General features: G+C 37.0%; 1 protein-coding gene across 1 annotated transcript in view; it reads left to right on the top strand.

The window, feature by feature from the left end:
* Positions 1 to 22,809, top strand: part of SORCS3 (sortilin related VPS10 domain containing receptor 3) — a 694,559-nt gene extending 671,750 nt beyond the window's left edge. The window contains 8 exon segments of the mRNA XM_074284861.1: positions 532 to 665; positions 4,516 to 4,639; positions 6,660 to 6,772; positions 7,875 to 8,006; positions 12,121 to 12,220; positions 13,181 to 13,286; positions 20,617 to 20,777; positions 22,555 to 22,809. Of these exon segments, the coding sequence (XP_074140962.1) occupies positions 532 to 665; positions 4,516 to 4,639; positions 6,660 to 6,772; positions 7,875 to 8,006; positions 12,121 to 12,220; positions 13,181 to 13,286; positions 20,617 to 20,777; positions 22,555 to 22,619 (935 nt within the window). The 3' untranslated portion in view covers positions 22,620 to 22,809.
* Positions 22,810 to 23,566: the final 757 nt, after the last annotated feature.

Raw genomic sequence — 23,566 nt, forward strand, 5'->3', positions numbered from 1 at the left:
CCCTCCCATAAGATGAATTGGCTCAAAACACAATGTCCACTGCAGACAAAAGTGAGGCTATTTTCCCCTTTGCTTATTGGTTTGTGTGTCTAGCAAGCTCACTTTATCCTTAAATTGATTATTTTAACGAGTATTTTTGGATAAACTAGAGTGTGGAGGGGATCACCCAAGCAGATTTTATTTAGAGTCCAGGAGCCCTCAGAGATTATTTCAAGCCAAGTTAATAAATAAACAAATATACACATAAAATTGTCAGTTTTTTCCTATGGAATCAGAGTTCTCTTCATCCAAATGTTTTCTTCTTGATGAGAGAATATCTTTGAAATGATAACTGTGATTGGTGTGTGTGTGTGTGTGTGTGTGTGTGTGTGTGTGTGTGTGTGTGTGTGTGTGCGTGTGTATGCATGTAGGTATGTATTCTCAAATTTGAGGGTAGGGGAACAAGGAAGAATTGATGGTATTGGATAGCCCATTCTAGGAATTTTTTATTGTTCTAGGAACTTAAATTGTTCCCTCCCTCCATTCTTCTAGGTCCTGTGGAACATGTCCATCTCAGTGTTCCTTTTGTAGCCATCATGAATAAAGAGGTCAACGTCACTGCAGTTGTATGGCCCAGCCAGCTAGGGACCCTCACCTATTTCTGGTGGTTTGGCAACAGCACTAAGGTTTGAGCATGTTTTTAAAATTTCTGACATTAAATGTTGAGTTGTGGAGTTTAGAATCTTCTCATTACTAATAGAGGGAGTGAAACAACAGTGACTGTGACTAAGAAAATTGAATGTTTTCTTCCATCTTCATGAGAGAAGAACACACTTTTAGTGTGATGATACTTTGGCTCTTGTGATAATTATTTTAAAATTTGGATCCTAAAAAAACCCCATACATGCATAAAGAAGAAATGTGCACTTAAAAATAAAGATAGTGGAATATGCAATGAAAGATGGCATGATGTAATAAAAAGAACCCAGGATTAGGAGACTTAAGGCTGATCTAATTGTCTTCCTAGCTTCTGTCACAGAGTTGCAGAGTAAAAATAATAGTCATTAGATTCAAAAGACGTGAATTTAGATCTCAGTTCTGCCACTGATTTTCTGAGTGATACATGAAAAGTCTGTTATTTTTTCAGGATCTCAACTTCAACTGTAAAATGAAATGATTGAACTCAGTGATCATTATAGTCTCTGCTGACCAATATTCCAATAAGGTTAATAATGAGATGAACTTGGTTAGTATCCCAACCTCTCTGGATCACACTTCCACATCCCTAAAACCAGGAAGGTGGATTACATGATGTATCTGCTATTTTCCAGATGTGAAGGTTAACAATTCTTGGTGTTGACAAGATATAATTTAACCATTGAAGTGGTGTGTTTCTGATCTTCCCAAGTTAGCCACCAGAACTGTGCTTTCCACCCTTTCTAGAAATCTAGAATAGTAGGTAAAATAATGAATGTTCATGTATCCTATCCTGTTTTCTCCCCTTTTCTCTCCTTTCCTCTCCCTTCCCTTTCCTCACCTCTCCTCCCTTCTCTTTCCTTTCCCTCCCCACTTTTCTCTTTTCCTCTTCTCTTCTCCCTTTCTTTCTAATTTTTTTCTCTTCCTCTCTACTTTTCTGAATTTTATTTTATAACCAATGAGGAACTATTAAAAGCTTTTAAGTGGGAGAGTGACACACTTGCATGGTTTGATCATTTAGGAACATCTGTTTATACTGAGGTCTTGTTTTTAAAACCTTGGTAATATGCAATAGCCAAATAATTTTGTACTTTAAAACGAACACAGATTTAGTATGTTGTATGTTATTCTGGGGCAATTTGGTATAGTTAACTACAAAAATTTCATTTGTAGCTCACTGTTCCCATTAGTCAAGTAGAAATCTCATAAGTAAATTGTCACTCAGTGATTTGTCAGTTGGCTGCCTGAGCTTGCTAGATGACTTGTTACCTGTCTCGCCCAAAGGAATTCTCAATAGGGGATAGATGGGGCTTACACATGGTTGGACTGTAAACCAGGCATTATTGTAAAAATATATATTATTGCAATTCCACCCTCCTGTCTGTCTAGAAGCCATATTCAAAGGAGTCAATTGCTTGTCCATTGGATTTGGAGTCTTCTGAAAGGCCAATTTGCTGGAATTAAAAGAGATTCAGCTTAATAAATGTGTCTGCTTGTCTAATAGATTTGAGCAAATGAACCTTAAAAGACTTGATTTAATTTAACATGCGGCTCCAGACATCAGTGACTGGTTGAAAACTCAAGGAGCCAGTTAAGAGTTCCAGCTTCCTGATGGCAGTGAAACCAACCGTGATGCTATAACAACTGATGAAAAACAATAGCAATTTAGAAAAACTGCCGCCTCCATTTCCTCAGCCTGGCTCTGGCCCAAAGACCATTGTAAGCACCCTGCCCAATGTTCCTTGAGGTGGCCTACTGCTGAGCCCATGTTGGCTGACCCACTGAAAGAGGTCTATCTGATTTCCTACACCTTATCTGTAGGTACCTGAATTTCTCAGGATAGTGGAAAATCTTAGGGAACTGGGTAGAACTTGTCCACTCCCAGAGGAAGTGAATTCTGAATTTTAGCCTGACATTGGTACTGATAAAGCTTCTAAAGTGGCAAGAACAGTGTTTGATAATAAATCTAAGAGTAGACAAGCTTAGTGGTAAAGTAGAAAGAATGCCGGAGAAACAGTTAAAAGACTGGGTTTTAAATTTGTCTCTTTTCCTTGTGTGACCTTGAACAAATCAATCCCAGAATTCTATAGCTAGAAGGAACTCTATATAAATGTTTATTGACTGACTTTGCTTAAAAATTCCATTGAGCATCTACTAGCTCCTGAATCAGCCTATTCTACTTTTGTTACCTCAAATTTTAGGAACACAGGGCAACACAGGGAAGTGATTATAGAGTGTGGGACTTTGCTATTTCAATGCTATTATTATTACTATTATTACTGCTTCTACATTATAGAAACCCAAAGTTCAAACTTTCCCTTTGACACTCAATAGCAATGGGATCATGGGAGAGTGTCTTGACTGTAGTTCATCACTTAAAAAATGATGACATTGGACTAGATAATCTCTAAGGGATTTTCTAACTCTCTCTGACTATGATCCTCTATTTCTTAATTCAATCTGAAATTTGTTCCTTTGCAACTACCACCCACTTTTACCCTTTGGCATAAAACAGAACAAGCTTATTCCATTTTGCACAAGAAAACTCTTTAAATATTTGAACCAAATAATCATGTCTCCTCTTCCCCTGCCCCCAACCACTTCTTAAAGATTTTCTTCTCTAGTCTAAAATTAAGGCTTTTTCACCATCCTAATTGCTTCCTCCTCTGTGAATTCTCCAGCTATCAAGGTTGTTTCTAGAACTGTACTCTCCCAACAGGAAACTGAAATCCAAGAATGATCTCATCAAAGCAGGACTCTTACTTAATACACATACACATGTGTATATACATACATATGTATACATACATATATATGTAGAGAAAGATGTGTATATATATATGTGTTTTAATACACACACACACACACACATATATATATATATATATATATATATACATATATAATGTAAAGGGGAGAGAGACAGAGAGAGATTTAGATAAATATATATTAATCTAAAATAATATTAACTTTTTTTGACTGTCATATTAAATTATCACACAGTCTTCAAACTACTAATATCCCCAGGATCTTTTTTCCCCCTCAGGCAAAGTGCTATCTAGTTATGCTTTCTTCCCCCATTTTGTGCTTATAAATTGATACTAGGTATAAGATATTACATTTATCTCTTTTAAATTTAATCTTCTAAGATTCTGCTTAAAACCTTCATATATAAACAACTTTTTTTACTCTACTGCCAATCTATATATTAGCTGTCCCTCCCTGCTTTATATCAACTATAAATTGGATAAATAGACCAACTGTACTTTTAACTCAAAGGTTTGGAAAAAAAAAAAAAGAAAGAAAAGTATCATAGGACCAAGAATAAATACTTTTCAGGTCTACATTGGAGACCTTCTGCCATGTTAATGTTATATCCATCCCATCTTGAGTCTGGGTGTTCAACAAGGTCTAAAACACCTAATTGTCTAAGTTTAAATCTTAAGTCATACTTACCAGCTCTGTAACTCTGGGCAAGTCATTTATTATCACTCTATTTGTTTCAGTTTTCCTACTTAAATGAAGATAATAGTAGCACCTATCTCAGGACATGGTTGTGAAAATAAACTAGATTCAAAACATTCAGGTACTATTTCAATGCTATTATTATTACTATTATTATTGCTCCTTCATTAAACTTCCTCAATCACAGCTGCTAGTAAGTTGTACCAATTATATTTATTTCATCTCACTAATTAGGAATTAAGACTCCATGGGGGTGTGAGAGAGGCAGGTGAATAAGATGCTGATTAAAGTATTCTTGAGTTGATCAAGGGAAGAATCCAGTGACTTTCAAGAATTGGGCATGAGTGGCAATTTTTTTTCTTTGATGTCTTTCAGCCCCTGATCACCTTGAACAGCAGCATTTCCTTCATGTTCACCTCGGAGGGACTAAACACTATAACAGTCCAGGTGGCAGCCGGCAATGCCCTCATTCAGGACTCCAAAGATATTGCAGTACATGGTAAAGTAAAGCACTAACATTGGGGCTCTTGTTGATCCCCAAGCCATTCAGCAGAAATTTTATCTCCCTACCTCCTTCAGCAGGCAATAGAAGCTTTTGTAAAATGAGTCAAAGAACACATCCCAACTCTTTTCTTCCTCTGAGTGAATTAAGACAAAGTGACAGTGGGGACAGGGCAGTAAAACAAAACTGTTCCTACCTTTTGTTTGGACCATTTATTGTAAGCAAAGACAATTTTACCCATGACTCCATAGTAACCATGGAGAAACTACACATTGCAAGGCATTCTGGGTTAAGGAAAGCCCAAGTCAAGAATACTGAGATGGTAAATTCTGATAATCTGTTCGGGAGTTCAATAAATATTGAACACCTCCTGTTTGTGTGAAGTACCCTGTGAAGAAGAGAGAGAAAGGCAAGAGGAATCCAGCCCCCTGTCTCCAGTGAGCTTAAAACCTCATTGAAAGGATGAAACATTCATGAAATTAGACAGTGTGTTACAGTGGGAAGAATACTGGATTTGAATCAAAGGAGCTGGATTCAAATCCTGACTCTGCCTGTTACAATGTGTATGATCTTTCCATGTCTCAGAGTTTTTGTATCTTTTCTGTAAAAATAGAAAGGTTAGATAAAATGACTTCAGAAATTCCCACCCTCTATAAATGTATCATATGTATGATCAGCCTGTATATATGTACATCTAGGATCCACAGAATAATGAAGGGGTTATGAAATGGGTGAAGGGCTGGACCATGTTATGGTTGTTAAGTTTCAAACTGTTGCACTCATTTTCAATCATGTATCACTGAAGAGCTTCATGACCCCAATTAGGGTTTTCTTGGCAGAAACCCTGGAGTGATTTGCCCCTTTTTGCTCCAGCTCATTTTACAGATGAGGAAACTGAGGCAGACAGTCTTAAGGGCCTTGCTCAGGGTCACACAGTTAGTAAATCTCAAGGTCCCTGTGCAAATATTATCATTTTAAAAACAATGTGACTTTGTCCTTCTTCAATGTCTCTGACACCATCATTTCTTGAAGCAACAAACTACAAAATTTCCTGGGTGTGTGACTATGAGTCACTTACTTTAAGTTTTTGAGCCTCAGTTTCCTTATCTGCACAATGGGGCATAAATACCATCTCATAGAAGTGTTGTGAAAAAAGTAATTTATACATCTTCAGTTGCTACATAAATGTCATTTACTATTGCTGTTGAGGGAAAGTCAGAAATTGTGTTTAGAGAGAGGTACCATGATAGCTAGGATGAACTTGGTACTAGCCCTACTCTGATACAGAATGTTGTGTGAACAGTCAATTGCTTGTGTATCTTAGTCTAAGAATAAGGTGCAGAGAAGTTGTTGGTCTTCACTGACTGAGGAAAGTATCTGTTAGGATCTCTCTTCCAAAGGAAAAAGGAAGCAGCAATCAACATTATCAAGTTAGGAAGGCCTTGACCTGTATTAATACTGTTCCTAATTATCTATCCATGTTTTGACCACTTGTGTGTTAATCACTGACTCCCTGTGGCTGTCCAGACTGGTTGATATGACCATCCCAGTGATGTTTATTCATTCACTTTTTAAGTACCCTTAACATTTAGCTGGGGGACAGATAAAAGTACAAGACAAAGAGGGACAATGTGATGGAGTGGTAGAGTCCCCACCTGACCCCATTATTTAAATCTTCATATAAAGTTTGTTTTATGGCATCAGCCTTTGCAGTAAGAATATTGCTCTTCTGGGATTTCATACAGGATGCCTATTTTCAGAATTTGTATATTTCAGAAAATCGATCTTTTACAGTGAGTACATGTTTATATTTCAGAATTTACAGGGCTGGCAGATGAAGTTGAATAGACCTGTTTCCAACTACTAAATATCTATTACTTTCTAGTATATAAATTTCAATGTAATATCATTATTGGACTAACTTTTCCCATCCTTTCCCACCTTCTTTTTTCTTGTCTTCCTCTCTCTGTCTCTCCTTTTGTCTCTTTTTCTTTCTCCTCTGTTTTTCTCTCTGAAGAGTATTTCCAGTCACAGTTACTGTCATTCTCACCCAATCTGGATTATCATAATCCTGACATCCCTGAGTGGAGACAAGATATTGGCAAAGTCATCAAGCGAGCTCTGGTCAAAGTAGGTTGGCTCTCCTTCTTCCAAGCAGTTGAGAATGAAGTGGGGAAGGATAATTGAAATGATATAAATTTAGAAGGCTATTGCAGGAAGGATCACCAAGTTGGGGGGAGCTAATTAATTTCATGTTTCTCCTTTCCTGCCATTTGAGGATTGACAATAACAGTGAAAGTTTTTAAGGCATTGGGGTTGAGGATGTCTTTAAATATTTAAAGAACTATCATATCAAAGAGTAATTAGATTTGGTCTTGACTAAAAACATAAATAAAAAATAGAAATAAAGGGCAAAAGGAAAACAGTTTTTACTTCATTATAAGGGAAATAAAAGTAATTATTGTAACTGTATAGAAATAGAACAGGCTGCCTCAGGGAGTAATGAGTTCTCTCAGTGGATGTATCGAAGCTGTAGCTGGATGACCACTTGGTTATAAGTGAGGTTAGACTAAGTGACTTTTGAGGTTTCTTCTACTTTTAAAATTTTATGATTCTATCAATTCAGTCAGTTTCCTATGGGGACAAAAAAGATCATTCTTTAGCAGAATGAACATTTTAGGGCATCCTAGCTGAGAGAGAGGATTCACAAATGATGAAAGTTTGATCACTTAATCTACTTGGATATCCTCTAAAACACAGTACTCTCCATGATACCTGATGCTCTAATCTCTGTAAGGTAAATTTTATTTCCTTATTGGAATAATTAACTGTCCTACAGCATACAGGCTGGCAGAGGAAAATCTATCTGTAAAGAGAAAAAAATGTCCCTTCCAAATGTTGACACCATAGACCAAAACTTCATTTTATTCATTCTGGTTATGGCTCTATGATTTTGTGCCCTGCTGTTTTCTGGTGAGTGTGTCTTCAATAATCCAGAAGTTAAAGAGCATTAACCATGACCACCTCAATCCATCAAATATTTATTAAATACCTATAATAAATACAATATTGTAATCAATAGTGGGAGAGAAACATAAAATTGAGAGAAAACTGAGTAGATCCTGACCTCACTGAGCTTATAGTTTTGCTTTTTGTTTTGTTTTACTGGAGGATATGTCCTATACACAAAATGGTACTATTGTCACGGTTATTTGTTACAATATCTCTGCAGGTCACCAGTGTTCCAGAAGACCAGATTCTAGTGGCAGTGTTCCCTGGCCTTCCTACCTCAGCTGAACTCTTCATCCTGCCTCACAAGAATATGACTGAGAGAAGGAAAGGCAATGAAGCTGACCTGGAGCAGGTGAGTAAGAGAAAACATTAAGACTGGAACATGAGAGAAGCAGGACATCCTTAAAATCATCCCTTTATTTTCCTGTATATATCCCATATTTACATCGCTTTATCTATCAGAAAACTAGCTCCATTTTTGCACTTTGTACTTATGGGAAATGAACTATTTGTCATCCATAATGCTTTCCCTTCTCCAAAACTGATTTATCAATGCTTCAGGCTCCAATTGTCACCAAAGTATTATTTGGATACCTCATCTTGGTCACAAGATGCTCTTGCGTTCTTAAAAGCTATGCCAGCAGAAAGTTTTCCTTGGGAGGTCTTATCAAGGTAGAAAGACTTCAACCAAGAGGTCTTTGATGATATTTCAGTTATCTTGGGACTGGTATATGTGATATGATTCACCAACCTGTTTTCAAAAGAATTATTAATTTGAGATCCACAACTTTGAAAGTCCATATATTATGTCATAGGAAGCATTTGTTCTGCATTGGCTAAGCGGAAAAAGCCATGCCAGTATTATTACAGATCCTTGGGATTGTCATTTAGGTTCCATAGCAAACGTTCTTAAACATTTTTAATGACAGAGACACCGTTTGCAGTCTGGGGAAGCCAATAGATGGCTTTTTAAAATTATATTTCTAAAGGCTTATGAAATACAAAGGATTATTTTTAAAATTAGTCATAAAAATATTTTTAAATGTGCATGTCGGTAATCTCTGCTATCAGAGAGGCTAGATAAGTCACTTGAGCTTGGAAGTTCTGAGGTACAATGTGGCTAACTAAACTCAATTATGTGGCTGTTTGCACTGACTGATGTCAATATGGTGGCCCTGTAGAGCAAGGAGCTACCTGATTGTCTATAGAGGGACGAACTGAACCAACTATTCAAAGAAGATGAAAGATTCCTCCAATAGTGGGATTGGGTCTGTGAGCGATTCCTATTAGTCCATCCTGGGCTAGATAGGGAGACCTTGTCTCCAGCTAAGAAACTAAATGAATAAATAAAGAAAAGGGTAAAGAAATGAATATAAAAATGACTCAATTGAGAAAATACTTTCTAAAAGCCACTTTTTAAAAATAAAAAATATTTTAAAAAAAAATCTACAGATTCCAGGTTGAGAACTCAAAACTGTTCCATGTCTAATCTCATGGAAAGGTTCACAGACTGGCTGGCACCTCATCCAGGTCTTGGTAACTCAGATAGGCAAGTACATCTTTCAGATAACAACTACTCTGCCTCTCTTAAGTAGTTGGCATCTCTGCAGCCCCTTAACTAGGGATATTTTCCACTGAAATGACAATACTTGGCAGGGGTGGGCAGGTGTTGTGATACAAAGGACAGTCTAATTGCTAGGGATAGTTCTGGCACACAGGGTGGCAGAGGAAAAGCTTTCTATCTGTGACAAGAAAAATGCTCCCTCCAGCTGTGGGCACCAGAGAACAAAACCTCATTTTGCTAGTTTTGGTTATGGCTCTGTGACTTTGTGCCTGCTATTTTCTGCCCTTGCAAGCCCTGTCCAAAAAGAGAAAGCATTTGAATTTTTCTATGTATGCTTGGAAAGTTTGTTTCTTATCTCCTAGCTAAAATCCTGAACAATTTAAGCTCTTCTTCTGGAGAGAAAATGAATTGTTTTTAGACATGATTCCCTGGGGAGAAACAGATTGCCTTATCTTGCCTTGGCTAAGAAAACTGCTTTTCTCCGAGATTGTCCAAAGGGATTGTGATTTACCAGTGTCTTCAAGTGGGTAGAAGAGCACTGATGGGTACGAGGCACTAGAAACAACATCCTGAACTCATCATCTCCTTTCCTTTGTCCTCCTGAGCATCAGTTCTTTGGCAACTGCAGGTCAGAACAGTCATGGTAGTGAAAGGAGGCAGAGGGTGAATTAAAGGGGTTAAAGGCCACCTTTCTGGGGCTGAAACAAAAGGAAAATGTTCCTTACCTTCCTCTAGTCTGTGAGGAGGTTGTAATACATATTGTGGGTGGCTTTCTGGCTCCAGAATCCTGATCCAAAGGACAGCTGGACTATTTCTTGTGCTATCGTACTTTACTCCATACCTCCAAACTTCCTTAGTAGAGTCATGTTGTTTTGGAATCTGGAAGATTTGAATTCAAATCCTGATGATCCCTAAGGCCTCCAGCTCTAAACCTATGAACCTATGATCTCTAGTGAAGCTAATTGTTGAAACTTCATAGGGTCAGTAAATTGTTTGACCTCAGGCTATTCCCCAAAGCTTTGATTTAAACAGTTGTGAACCCATTGTTGACCCATTGTGGACAAAGTTATAGAAACCAGGTGGTAGAGGGCCAGCAATTTTGAAGGCTAAAAGGCCCTAGCTCATCAGGTAAAAGACCTGAGTTCAAGTTCTAATCTTAATACATTGTGTAGTCTGGGCAGGGTTTTGATCTATAAAGTATGGGGATACTATTTGACCCTGAGGATATATTTATAGCTTCAATAATTGAATCTTTTCACTCAACTTAACCATTAACTTTACCACTTTGAATCTCAGTTTCTTCTCCTATGATATAGAAATTATAATGGCACCTACTTCAAAAAGCTGTTGAAATGAAATAATACATGAAAAATATGAAATGAAATGATTTAACATATATAATAATATATTTTAAATTTGAAATAATATCTGAAGGAAAATATATAAATGAAATAATATATGTAAATTTTTTGGCAAACCCTAAAATACTACATAAATCAGGAGATCTTAAGCGAGGATCCATGGCTTGTTTTATAGAAATATCTTGATAACAATCAATTATTAACATAATAGTATGATATTAATTTTTCTCATAACTATTTCAATATAATTGGCTTCCTTTGTAATTTCATTTATTTTGTGCTTTTAAAAAGCATTGTTCTGAAAGGGGGTCTATGGGTTTCAGCAGACTGCTAAAAAAATCTGTGGCATAAAAATGGTTATGAACTTTAGATAACTATATTGGTTATCATCATTTTCATTGATATAAGAGGAGGAATGAATTTGGACTCCCCTCTACATTTCCTTCTAGCAGTTTGGGTCCTGCAGTGGCCATAGTTTTCTGAAGCCTTCTTTACTTAAGTAGAAGGATTGTGCATTGGAGTTGGCCAGAAATAAATCAGTCTTCTCAATGAGTACATCACTTTTACCAGACCTCTTTATTCTGAAATAGCAAGTGACATGTGTGAACTATTTTTGGAAGCTACAATATCCATCCATTTAGATAAATAGGTAATTATGGTGATGAATAGCAGCTGTGATATTAAGGAGAGTAAGGCAAGATAAGAGTTGGGAACAACAGCCTGAGTCTGCTAAAGCTTTATGCTGGAATTATGGAGTGATTAAATCAACTTTCCACATGCTTAGGCCTGCTGGAGAAAATGAAGTAAGAAAAATTACTCCTAAATTTTTGGTGACAGGTCTTTGCTTTTTTTCTTCTCTGCTGCCCATTGTTCATCAGCTATTCATCTGCCAATGACTTGAGTATGGGATGGGATAGGGGCAAGAGGGTAAAGAGGAGATGCGTTTCCCCAGAACTTTTGAGAAAGTTTCCTCTCCTGTATTGGACCCACTTAGTACACTGAGGGAACTGATGATGGTTGGGTAAGCATTAGACACTAGATAAAGCAGTGAACAGTGGAGTCAGACATTTGAAGAAGATCTGAATTCAATCCTGCCTTAGATACTCTGTGTGACCCTGCCCAAGTTCTTTAATCTCTCTCAGCCTCAGTTTCCTCATCCATAGAATAAGGGTAGTGACTTTGATGACCCCTAAGACCTCCTTCATCTCTAAGCCCATGATCCTATGTGAAGCTAATAGTTGAAACTTCACAGATAAGGTCACTAAATTATTTGGCCTTAGGCTATTCTCTAAGGTTTTGATCACACAAGTTGTGATCCCATTGTAGATCCAAGCTGCCTTGTGGACTAAAAGGCACTAAATCAAGAGATAAGAGACCTGAGTTCAAATTCTGATGTTAATTTATTGTGTATTGTCTGTTGATTTTGATCTATAAAATATGGGGGTACAAATCTTTGACTTTCTTTCTCCTCACATCCTCACCATTCTAGCAAAAAGAGACTGTTATTTCTCCACCTACCTCTTTTTCTTTTCATTTTGCAGATTGCAGAACTCCTGTTTAATGCTCTAAATCAGAACTTGATCCAGTTTGAGCTCAAGCCAGGGGTCCAAGTCATTGTCTATGTCACTCAGTTGACATTAGGTGAGTACCCACAAAGGAGAGGAGGTGGTTTTAGGGACTGTAATTTTTGATCTTTAGAAAGAAAAGGAAATGAAAACCTTTCTTCTTAGTTTCTATAAAAATGTCTTTTACAAGTTCTTTTGTTTTTAGTGACCCAATAGAAATCCTTAACCATATGGGGAAAATAACATGATAGGGAGAAAATATGGTATCATAAGTAATTATGGTGATGAATAAAAAAAATACTGCTTTCTAGATTTCCATTTCCTTGCAAGGAAAGTGACTTTGGTGAGTTGATATTTAAAGTGTCTTCCCATTCAACATATTCCATAAATGTTGGTTAGGAAGGTAGGGTGAAGCTTAATTATTGTAAAAAGAAATGGATAATGTAGATGCCCAAGTCCCTCCTGCTATCTGTCTGTCCCCAGCTCAGAATGGTCATGTCTGGAAGTTTATCCTTAAATCTTTCCAGTGAACAAAGTGTTTCTCTATACCTCAAATGTGGAGGCTTTTCAGAGCATCAGGCCAGCTGTGCTTCTGAGGATTCAGTAGAGAAATAGAATGAAATAATTCATTATTATTTCACCTTGAATGCCCTAAATAACTGCACACAATAGTTGTCCCAAAGCACTTTGAGCAGACAGAAAACATTCCAGCCTTCCTCCTGCTTTCCTCAGCTGGGTATAGATTACCTAAAGAATAGTAAGTTTACTCAAGCAGAGTCTGTCGTGATCTTTTATCTGAGAAACAGTGGTCCATGGCTTTCTCCCTGATGGAGGCCATGAGCTCAAAACAAAATGCAGCTTGTGTGCATGAATTGGCTTTGCAAAACAGCAGGTGAGGCAATGAGAAACAACAGATAAGCAAAGCAACTGGCTCTCCATTTTTCTCAAGGCAGAGTTAGCATTTCTCCCATTTTCCCATCCCTCCCCAGAGAAGAACATATATGGAGAACTTCTTAGTATTTTTTATTCCTTTCAGCTCCACTTGTGGACTCCAGCACAGGGCATAGCAGCTCAGCAATGTTGATGCTTTTGTCTGTAGTCTTTGTGGGTTTGGCTGTCTTCTTGATCTATAAGTTTAAAAGGTAAGTGCTAACCACTTTCAGTTTTTACCATGATAATTGGATAAGGAAAAGTGAGTTCTTGCTTTCCTTGTACCTAGAGCCTACCTCCCCAACCAGACCACCCCATCAAAGGGCATTAGTGTAGATGACATTCACAGCTGGAGTTTCCCTATATCTGTTTTTCTGCGTTCTTCATTTAACTTCAGTCATGTATTCCTCTAACTTTTTATAAGTTTCTTGAGATTAGGCTTTTCTGTCTTATTTATTCTTGCACATAATAGGTATAATAAATACTTATTGAAAGAAGGAATGAAAGACTAGATGAGTGGAAAGATGATTAAATGGATAGATAAGTATAGAGTGGATGAATGGATGGATACATGGATGGATGGATAAATGATGGCTGGATGTATGAACTGGGTAGATGATTATGTGGACTGAGTAGTTTCTTTGTTCCAAGTGAAGTCATAAAGAAGCAAAAGCAAATAAGCTGACAACAAGTGTCATTTCTTTTTATTTCTCTTTGAACTTCAAGTTTACCTCGGCAGCCACATATCTTACTCCTCAGCATGGCCCCCAGTCCCTACCCCTCTGATACTTGAATGACCCCCCAGAGACTGTAGTAAGAAATAGTTTTTCATGCTTTTTTAAAGAACAGAAAAATCTCCCTTCACAAATTTAACTGAACAATAACTTAGTTAACATTCATATACTAAAATTACTTACCTTCCATCTCTCAGTTTTTCCTAATCAATTTCCTTTTAAAAACTTAGGGGAAAAATAACACAACTCTGCATGTGTTCAGGAAAAAATTCTGAAAGCAATGGGGGTAGTATCATAAAAGGATAATTCAGGACGTGAAATTTTAATCAATATTTCTATTCCATCAGTTCTCAATTGTAGTTCCTCTATTAGCAAAAAGGATATATTCCACTGATGAGCCTCTTTGGCAGAAACTTTATAACCAGAGGCAGAAATAAAATAGGCAGCATATGGATGACATCTAAGGTATAGGGACAGAGGTGGAGAAGGGGAAGGAGGCTACAGAATGAAAAATCATTAAATAATAATGTCACCAGTGCTACCAGGCAATTTAAAATGTTCTTGAGAGATTGTAAGGGGACTGAGCAAGTTCCATCTAGGTTGAATGCAGGAAGCTAAAGGACACAGGAACAAAGGGATTCCAACCTTCACCTGAAATCCCCCTTCACTCCCCTCTGTAGTCTCAAGTCCTAGAATACTTTCATCTTCATTTATCTATTTCTCCTTCCCACAGATCTGGCTACCTATGTGCTGAAACTTAAAATACTTTTAACTAAGGACCAAAATTTTCTTTCCATAGTGAATGCAAAAAAGTTTCAAATGCTCAGCTGATTTTCAACTTATTAGTCAAATCACTCAACACATACAATGAAAAATTATCAGTTCTTTCTTTGATTTGATGGGAGAAAAGGGAAAGAATTGGGAAAATGGAGAATGAGTGGTTTACTGATACAGGAAGTAGAGGATAGCGGGAAAAAATTGTTTAGTTCTAAGACAAAGTGAAACAGTGCTTGGAGGTACCTTGCTTATGTCAAACAAAATTACTGAATCCTGTGATTTATAGAGATTCCTTTTTGCTTTTTTCCTCTCCTTCCTTTCTTTCTTGGTTTTACTTTGAACCCCACCGACTTCCTTAGAATGAGCTCCATTCATTGAGGTAGCACTGTACAATAAATTCTTCTTCTCCCCATACCACGTCAGGAGCAATTCTGACCCTTTGGAGGGTCAAGACAATCCACAGTTCACTATGCAGCTACATGAGAACAGTGTCAATCAATAAACCCAGACTTTTAAAAAAAGTAACCAGCACCCCACACACTTTTTCTTGAATATCAAAAAAATTTTGGAGTTGCTCCCCAGGCTCCTAGCCAGAGCTTCAGGCCTCCTTCTCACTGATGCACAGCTTCTTTATTTCCTCTCTGCCAGGTCAGCTGCATCTGTAAATCTTTCAGTTCCATTAGGCACAAAGAATCGCAGGCTGTGAGTGCCTGGCTCCTGGACACAGACTTTGCTTCTGTTTCTTCTGGGGAAATTGAACTTTCTAGATCATTGGCTTGGCTCTGCTTTCAAACTCCAACCTTTTTCTTTGCAGCTCCCTGATCATTGCCCCCAAGGGCTGACCAGCAGAAGGAGAAGGTCTGAGTCACATTGCCAGCCCTAACTACACTTTAAGTAACCGTGAGACTGCCATCCCCTAGCTGGTGTGTGGATGTTATTCACATCCAGTAATGCTGCTGTAATAAAAATACAATTTACATAATATAAAACAAATATATAATAAAAATTATATAAAACATAGTTATATTCAATTAAATATAATTACAACATAAAACAAAAGCTTAAGCATTTCTCAAACTGTTCTCATCATACTAAGACATCCAATTTCTTGGGGAAATGTTTGAAGCAGTTAAAGTACCTTGTGGCTTTACCAGCATGGCCTTGCCATTGCAATTCTACCTATTTCATTATGTAATGCTATCTCTGAAGATCTCTAGGCACATTGTGTGTGAGACACAAACAAAGATAATGTTTGTTAGCTGAAAAAGCTGGAAAGAGTATCAGACCCTGTCTAGGGAGGCCCAAGTCCAATTCTGTTTGCCATTTAGTAGTTGGTTGGCCTAAGGCAAGTCTTCTAATCTTTCTGTAAAATGAACTAATTTTTTTCTTCTAGTGTCCCAAGACCATTAAAAGAATTGAAAATAAAATGCTGAAATACTCCATCCAAACTATGTTATTATGCAGATATAAAAGTAGAATTTTTTGCCTTCAGTGTATCATTGCATAAACTGGAAAATTACCAGAGAAAAATCTGTTTAAACTTTTCTCATTGTTGCATTGATTCACATGATCAGATATAGGCTTTATCTACCCCTGAATATAATAAATGAGAGAGGGCAAGGACTATTTTAATATAGTCATCTCAGAACAGAACAACAATATGTACTTTTATGATTAAACAGAATCTCCATCCTAAAACTTTTTGTTTATATAAAGAGAAAACAGCATATGCTGACATAAAATTTTAATTCTGTGAATTTAGAGAATTTGCTTCTTAAAGCTTCTCACATAGTCTCCTTATTAGGGCCCTTGAAGCCTGAGTCTCTTGACCCAATTTAAAAGAGCAGGGATAAGTTGGTCCATTAATAAACATAGATTTGTTAAAAAAATATCGATATATGGCAGACCTACCCTCAGCCCAGAGGAAAGAATGGTAGAGAGCATGTAGTTCATTTAAACATTTTTATTCAGTTGTTTTTTGATATAATTTCAGTAAAAGTTTAGTGTAAAACTATGGATGTGGATGTAAAGTTATTTCAGTCACATTTGATTCTTGATGACTCTGTTTAGGGTTTTCTTGGCAAAGATGCTGGAGTTATTTGCCATTTCCTTCTGCAGTTCATTTTACATGTGAGGAAACTAAGACAAAGAGTGTTAAGTGACTTGCTCGGAGGCACATAACTAGTAAGTATCTGAGTTCAAATTTGAACTCATAAAGTTGAGTTTTCCTGACTCCAGGTCTGATACTCTATTCACTGCACCATATAGGACTTAGTTTCCATCTTAATTAATTTATGTTTTTCTGCACAACAGAACTCTACTTATTTTAGGGGAATTTACTTTTGCTTTGGAAGTCAAAGGACTGGTAAAGGTCTAGGATGGGCTCTGCTACTAACAAAAAAAGACTTCCCTTCTCTGGGCCACAATCTGCTTTTCTGTAAAATGCAGGAGGTCCTGGGAGTAGGACCTAGGCTACACCTCTGCTCTCCCTTTTTGCTCTGATCCAGTTGTATTTGGTTCCTTCCTAAAAAGTCAATGTGATGAAAATGGCAGAGTAAAGTCAGGAACTTGCCCAACCTCTCTATCAAACTGCTCCCTTAAATAATGGCTTCAAACTAATTTTAGAGCATCACTGTATCCCCCCAAAATGGAGTAGAACATTTTCCAGCCAAAGGCAATTTAGTAGCTTAGCAGAAAAGTACTGTGGAACCAGGATGGGAGTCTAGCCCACAATCCCAGGGCAGGCCCCAGCCAGACCCCAGAGTCAACTAGGTGGGACCTCTGCATCAGTAGCAGTGCTGGAGGCTTCTGGACCTCTCAGTCCCAGAACACCAGGAAGGACTCTGAAGGTCAGCAGAGAGGGTCTGTGGCAACAGGGTGGGAATTTGCCCTGTAGCTGTTAAGTATGTCCCAGCCCCACTGTGACTGTAAAATCTAATGAGCTGGCCAGGACTGGGGCTGGCTGGAGACATTCTGGCAGGAAAAGATTCAGAATACAACATAGGATCCGGACTTTTAACTCCTGGCTGCATTTTGGGATTATTGAACTGGAACTAAAGCCAAAGCTGCCTCCCCAGAAGCTCCCAAAGAAACCTGCCTCACAGAGAACGACTACAATCTAGAGACAACAGTACATTACATTTTGGCGCCCAACATGGGGCAAGGACTTTTGCTTATCCTGACTCTGGCTGATTCTGAGCACTTCAGGGAGCTAGTCCAGACTTTACAGAAAAAAAATTAGGGAAAAAATTGAAAGAGAGGTGCAAAAGGAAATATAAAAAACTAATGAGGAGAAGAATGCCCTAAAGAACAAAATTGGCCAATTTGGAAAGGAAGTACAAAAGCTCACTAAGGAAAATAATTCCTAGAAAAATAAATAGTATTGAGTGAATGGAAACTAATGATTTTATGAGAAATCAAGATACAATAAAGCAAAACAAAAAAAAATGTGAATTATCTCATTGAAAAAGCAATTGATGTTAGAAAATACATCCAGGAAAGATAATTTTAAAATTATTGGTCTACTAGAATGGCGTGATCAAAAAAAGAGCCTGGACATTGTCTTTCAAGAAATTATCAAGAAAAATTCCCCTGGTATTCTATAACCAGAGGGTAAAATAGAAATTGAAAGAACCCACAATTATCTTCTGTAAGGGATCCCCAAATGAAAAATCCCAGAGATATTATAGCCAAATTCCAGATCTCCCAGGTCAAGGAGACCATATTGCAAGCATCTAGAAACAATTCAAATATAGTGAACCCACAGTCAGAATAATGCAAGATTTAGCAGCTTCTACATTAAAGGACCAGAGAGTTTAGAATATGATATTCTGGACAGAAAAAAACAAACAAACAAACAAACAAACAAACAAACAAAAAAAAAAACCTAGGCTTTCACCAAGAATCACCTACCCAGAAAACTTCTTCAGAGGAAAAAGTCATTCAATGAAAAAGAGGATTTTCAAGCATTCACAATAAAAAAGAAAACAGAGCTGAATGAAAAATTAGATTTTCAAATACAGGATTCTTGAGAAGCATAAGGAGATAATCTGGAAAGTGATATCATAAGGGAATTAATGAGGTTTATCTGTTTATATTCCTACATGGGAGATGATACTTGTAACTCATTAGAATGTGCTCATTATTATGACAGAAAGAATATATATATATATATATATATATATATATATATATATATATATATAGAGAGAGAGAGAGAGAGAGAGAGAGAGAGAGAGAGAGAGAGAGAGAGAGAGAGAGAGAGAGTGTATGTGTGTGTGTGTGTGTGTGTGTGTGTGTGTGTGTGAGGGGGGGTGAATGTGAAAGAATAATTTTTTTTATTATCAAATTAAGAGGTAAGGGGTGAATGTACTGAGAGAAAGGGAAAGGGAGAAGTGGAATAGTGCAAATTATCTGCCATAAAAAAGAAGCAAGAAAAAAAAAAAAACTTTTACAGTTAAGGGCAAGAGGGGGAATAAAGGTATGGTGAGTGAACCTTACTTTATCAGAATTGGCTTAACTATGAAATAAAATACATACTCAATAGAGATTTTACCCTGCAGGAAAATAGGAGGGGAATGAAATTTGAGAAGAGGAAAGGGTGATAAAAGAGAGGGCATATTAGGGAAGGGTGTTCTCAATAGCAAAACACCTTTGAAGAGTGACAGGGTAAAAAGAGAGAGAGAGAAAATGGGAAGGGAGAGAAATACAATTAGCAATAGTAATTATTAAAAAAAATATTCAAAGTAACTTTCTCTGCTAAGGCCTCATTTCTCAAATATAAAGGAAACTGATTCATATTTATAAAAAAAATAAGCCATGTCCCAAATGATAAATGATCAAAAGATATGATTTGTGCCCAAAGGGCTGAAAATTCATGCATGTCCTTTAACCTAACAACGCCCCTACTAGACACGAATACCATGAATACCAAAAGTGATTTAGGAAAAACTATTCATAGCAGTTCTCTTCTCAGGACAAAAAAATTAGAAATTGAGGGGATGCCCATCAATTGGCTCAATAAATTGTACTATGTGTTTGTGATGGAATACTATTGTTCTCTGGGAAATGATGACCAGAATGCTTTCAGAAAAAAAAAAAAAACAAACCTGGAAAATTCTCCCCGAACAAAGTGAAATATGCTGTATACAAAGTAATAGCAATGTTCTAGGATGACCAAATGTAAATGACTTTGATATTCTCAGTAGTATATAACATTCATGACTACTCTAAAGGATTTTTGATGAAAAATTCTATCCATACCTAGAGAAGGACCTGATTGTGTCTGAAGGCAGATTGAAGCATTCTCTATTTCTCTCTCTTTCTTTTTAACTTATATTCTTGATGATTTTTATTTTCATTTGGGCGAGAGATCTATATTTTCTTTCACAACTTGACTTTTATGGAAATGTTTTGCATAACTTCACTGTGATTTTGTAAATGTGGATGGAGATGATGGAGAGGAACTAGAACTCAAAAATCTTAAAAACAGTTATAAAAATGTTTTCAATGTAACTGGGAAAAACCACTAAATAAATAAACAAAACAAACAAATAAATGAATGAATAAAGGACGTTAAATAGATTTTTTTAAAAAAGAAGCCAATGTGATTCTATTATCTCCATCACCACTTTTTCACTAACATGTAAAGATCACAAATCATGACAGTAGGAGACTGGAGATCTGAAATGGAATTTAGAGGCTTGTCTATTTGGTAATCCATTTGGGATGCTCCTGACAGTGTACTGGAATGAATGGTAAACTTGGAATGAGAAGATCTGCTTTTAAAATCACCACTTACTTCAAAATCCCCATATAATCTTGACGGCCATCCATTTCCATCATCTACAAAATGAAGGATTTGCATACAAAACTAATCATTGTCTTTTTCCAGTTTTGAATTTTACACCAATTTTACAACAGCTCTCCTTTGTCCATCTCAGCTTTTTCTCCAATAAAAAAAATTGTGTTTTGATTTGCCTAATATATCTTTGACCTGCCTTACTATTGCTACTCTTTTATGTCACTACAGGAAAATTCCCTGGATTAACATCTATGCCCAAGTTCAACATGACAAGGAGCAGGAGATGATTGGGTCAGTGAGCCAAAGTGAAAATGCTCCAAAAATCACCCTCAGTGACTTTACAGAGCCTGAGGAGCTGCTGGACAAAGAACTGGACACACGAGTCATAGGTAAATGTGCTTTACATCCTTCCCTTTTGGAGCATTTAAAACTTAAGCCAAGTTATCGCCTATGGCAGAGGGCCTAAAGAGTGTTTATGGCCTTTAGCATTCTCAACTGTTGCCAGAACCAGATTAAAATGTCATTGGAAAATATTTAACAAAATAAGTAAAAATACAGCAAAATATAACATTACACTTTAAAGCTAAGCCAATATGTAGCCTACAGAGATCTTTATGGCTGATTTAATGGCCTTCTACTTCTGAGTTTGGCAACACTAAAAAAATAGTTAACTTTGAGCTAGTTAATCCAAAAAAGTCTCATTCTCCCTATAAAAAGAGCATTTGCTAAGAGAAGAGGTTCATTGTTAGTCATTTTGATCATCTCCTTTTCTCAGTAACCCTACCTGAGGTTTTCTTGGCAAAAATACTGGAGGGGTTTGCCATTTCTTCTCCAGCTCATTTTACAGATGAGGCAAGTGAGAAAACAGGATGAAGTGACTTGCCCAGTGTCACACATTTAGTAAGTGTCTGAGGCCAGATTTGTAGTTAGGTACCTTTTTGAGTCCAAGAACAGCACTCTATTCACTATACTACCTACCAGCTTTAGGGAAGGGGTTGGGAATGCAGTAAAAGTTAAGTAGCCTTGACTGAGCCCTCACACTAATACAAATATCTTGTGCTCCTATAATGGATTCTGGGGCTACAACCACAACATTACCCCTAAAATTTTTTATTTGCAAAATATTTTTGACATTGTTGTGTTTTGCTTTCTTTAAAGAAGATGATATGTATTGTATACACTGGGCTAATACTTATTTTTGAATGAAAGCTACACCTACCTCATCATAAGTCCCTGCCTTTACAAAAAGTAAATTATACATCATCTTGAAAATAATCAGGAACACTGGCTGGAATAAGTAGTCTGGTTTAAATTATTTCCTTGTTCTTACTAACTTTGGCCAAATCACTTGGTGCAAAATAGATAGACGTATTGAAGCTTGGAAGACTCATCTTCTAAGTTCAAATAGAGCCTCAGATATTTACTAATCATGTGAACCTAGGAAAGTCACTTCATCCTGTTTGACTCAATTTCCTTATCTGTAAAATGATCTGGGAGAAGGAAATGGCAAACCACTCCAATATCTTTGTCAAGAAAACTGCAAATAGGATCATGAAAAATTGAACAGGATCAAAATGACTTGAACAAAACAATAAATCACTAATTCTTCTTCATCTTGTTTCCTCAACTGAGGAAATTAAAATTAAAAAGCAAAAATGAAAAGCCCCTTCTAGCCTTTGACTTTTGATCTGATAAGTCTATAATCATACAAATTGAGTTCAGAAAGGTGGGGTGAAATGGCCCTATTTTTGCTAATTCTAAGATATTTGCCTTTTTTAAGTATAAGGAGGGTGAATTCCTTTTCTATTAATATGGCAACTAACATCGTTTACATAATAGTTTCTAAATGCTTTGTGAGAGAGTGAGAACCCCTTCTTGGGAAAGTCAAAAGCAAATTTCTGAGTTACTCCCAAGGAATCCCAAGTGATAGGTACAAAGCTGTCTTGTTTTAGATTCCAAAAGAATATTTGGTAAAATTACTTCATGGACAGATCTTGAGAGGAAAGCAGTCTCACAAAGGGCAACTTCTGCACTAGGCTGAAGGGTAGCACTGTGGAGGGGAGGCTCTCCCAGTGTTCACATTGTTCTCAAGTTTATAGTTCTAAACCAATTACCTTGTTGACTACCTGTCTGAGACTTTCTATTTCTGTGTCTTATCCCCTACAGGTGGGGTTGCCACCATTGCCAACAGCGGAAGCACAAAGGAAATTCCCAACTGCACTAGTGTTTAATGTGGAGAAGCCCCACGGTCTATCACCTTTCTGATTTTTTTTTTAATTCTTGATGATTATTGTTGTTCTTATTATGGGGGGGAAGAAAACTATCACTTTTTTAAAATCCTCTACTATTCCAGAGTCCCCTTTACAAACAGAGGACATTGGAGAAAGTCCTTCTTAACCAATTAAAATGTCCCAAGAATCAAAAGTGTGCTCCTGTCGCAGTAGAAGGCTCTCCTCTCCCTGCTGCTTCTGGGCCATCTTCTGCCAATGACGGCTCAAAAGCTGGACTTTCTACATCCTCTTGGGCTCTACCTTGTTTTGTTGTTGTAGTTGTTGTTTTCCTTTATACACACAAACTCACCAAACCATGCAGATACCAACCTATGATCTGGTCTGCTTCTGCTGGGCTACAGTGGAAGTATCTCCCAGAAGCAGGCCCTGTGGCCCTGCCTAGTGCATGTCAACACTGAACAGACCAATGATGAAGAGGGCAGCATATTGTAGATAATGACAATGTAAATAGCTTTTTATTTCCTGGGAAATAATTTAATGTTTAGTAAAAAAAGAAAAAGAAAAAAGGAAGAAACTTGGTGTGCATCTACACTCACACATACACACACATGCACTTAAAATGGACAAATCCACCAGAATCTGTTGTCTGTCACATTTAACTCTTTCATCTCTGTGGCCACAACATAGCTGTTTCCTATTCTGTATATTAAAAGGGGAATTCTTTTAGATGATTAAAAAGATTAGAATGAAGTGACCCAGAGCTCTCTGGGTTCCCCAGATGGTATAATAGCATGACTTTCACGATACACTCAACAAGTGCTCTGTTACCTGACCTAAAGATTTCCCTCCCCAAAACACCATTTTATCAGGCTAAGAAGACAGTACTTGCATAATAGGAAATCAGCCTGATTATAAATTTTATTAGGAAATTATTGCTCTAATTCCTT

This window comes from Sminthopsis crassicaudata, chromosome 2 (genome assembly GCF_048593235.1).
Source record: "Sminthopsis crassicaudata isolate SCR6 chromosome 2, ASM4859323v1, whole genome shotgun sequence".
In the NCBI taxonomy this organism is placed as follows: domain Eukaryota; kingdom Metazoa; phylum Chordata; class Mammalia; order Dasyuromorphia; family Dasyuridae; genus Sminthopsis; species Sminthopsis crassicaudata.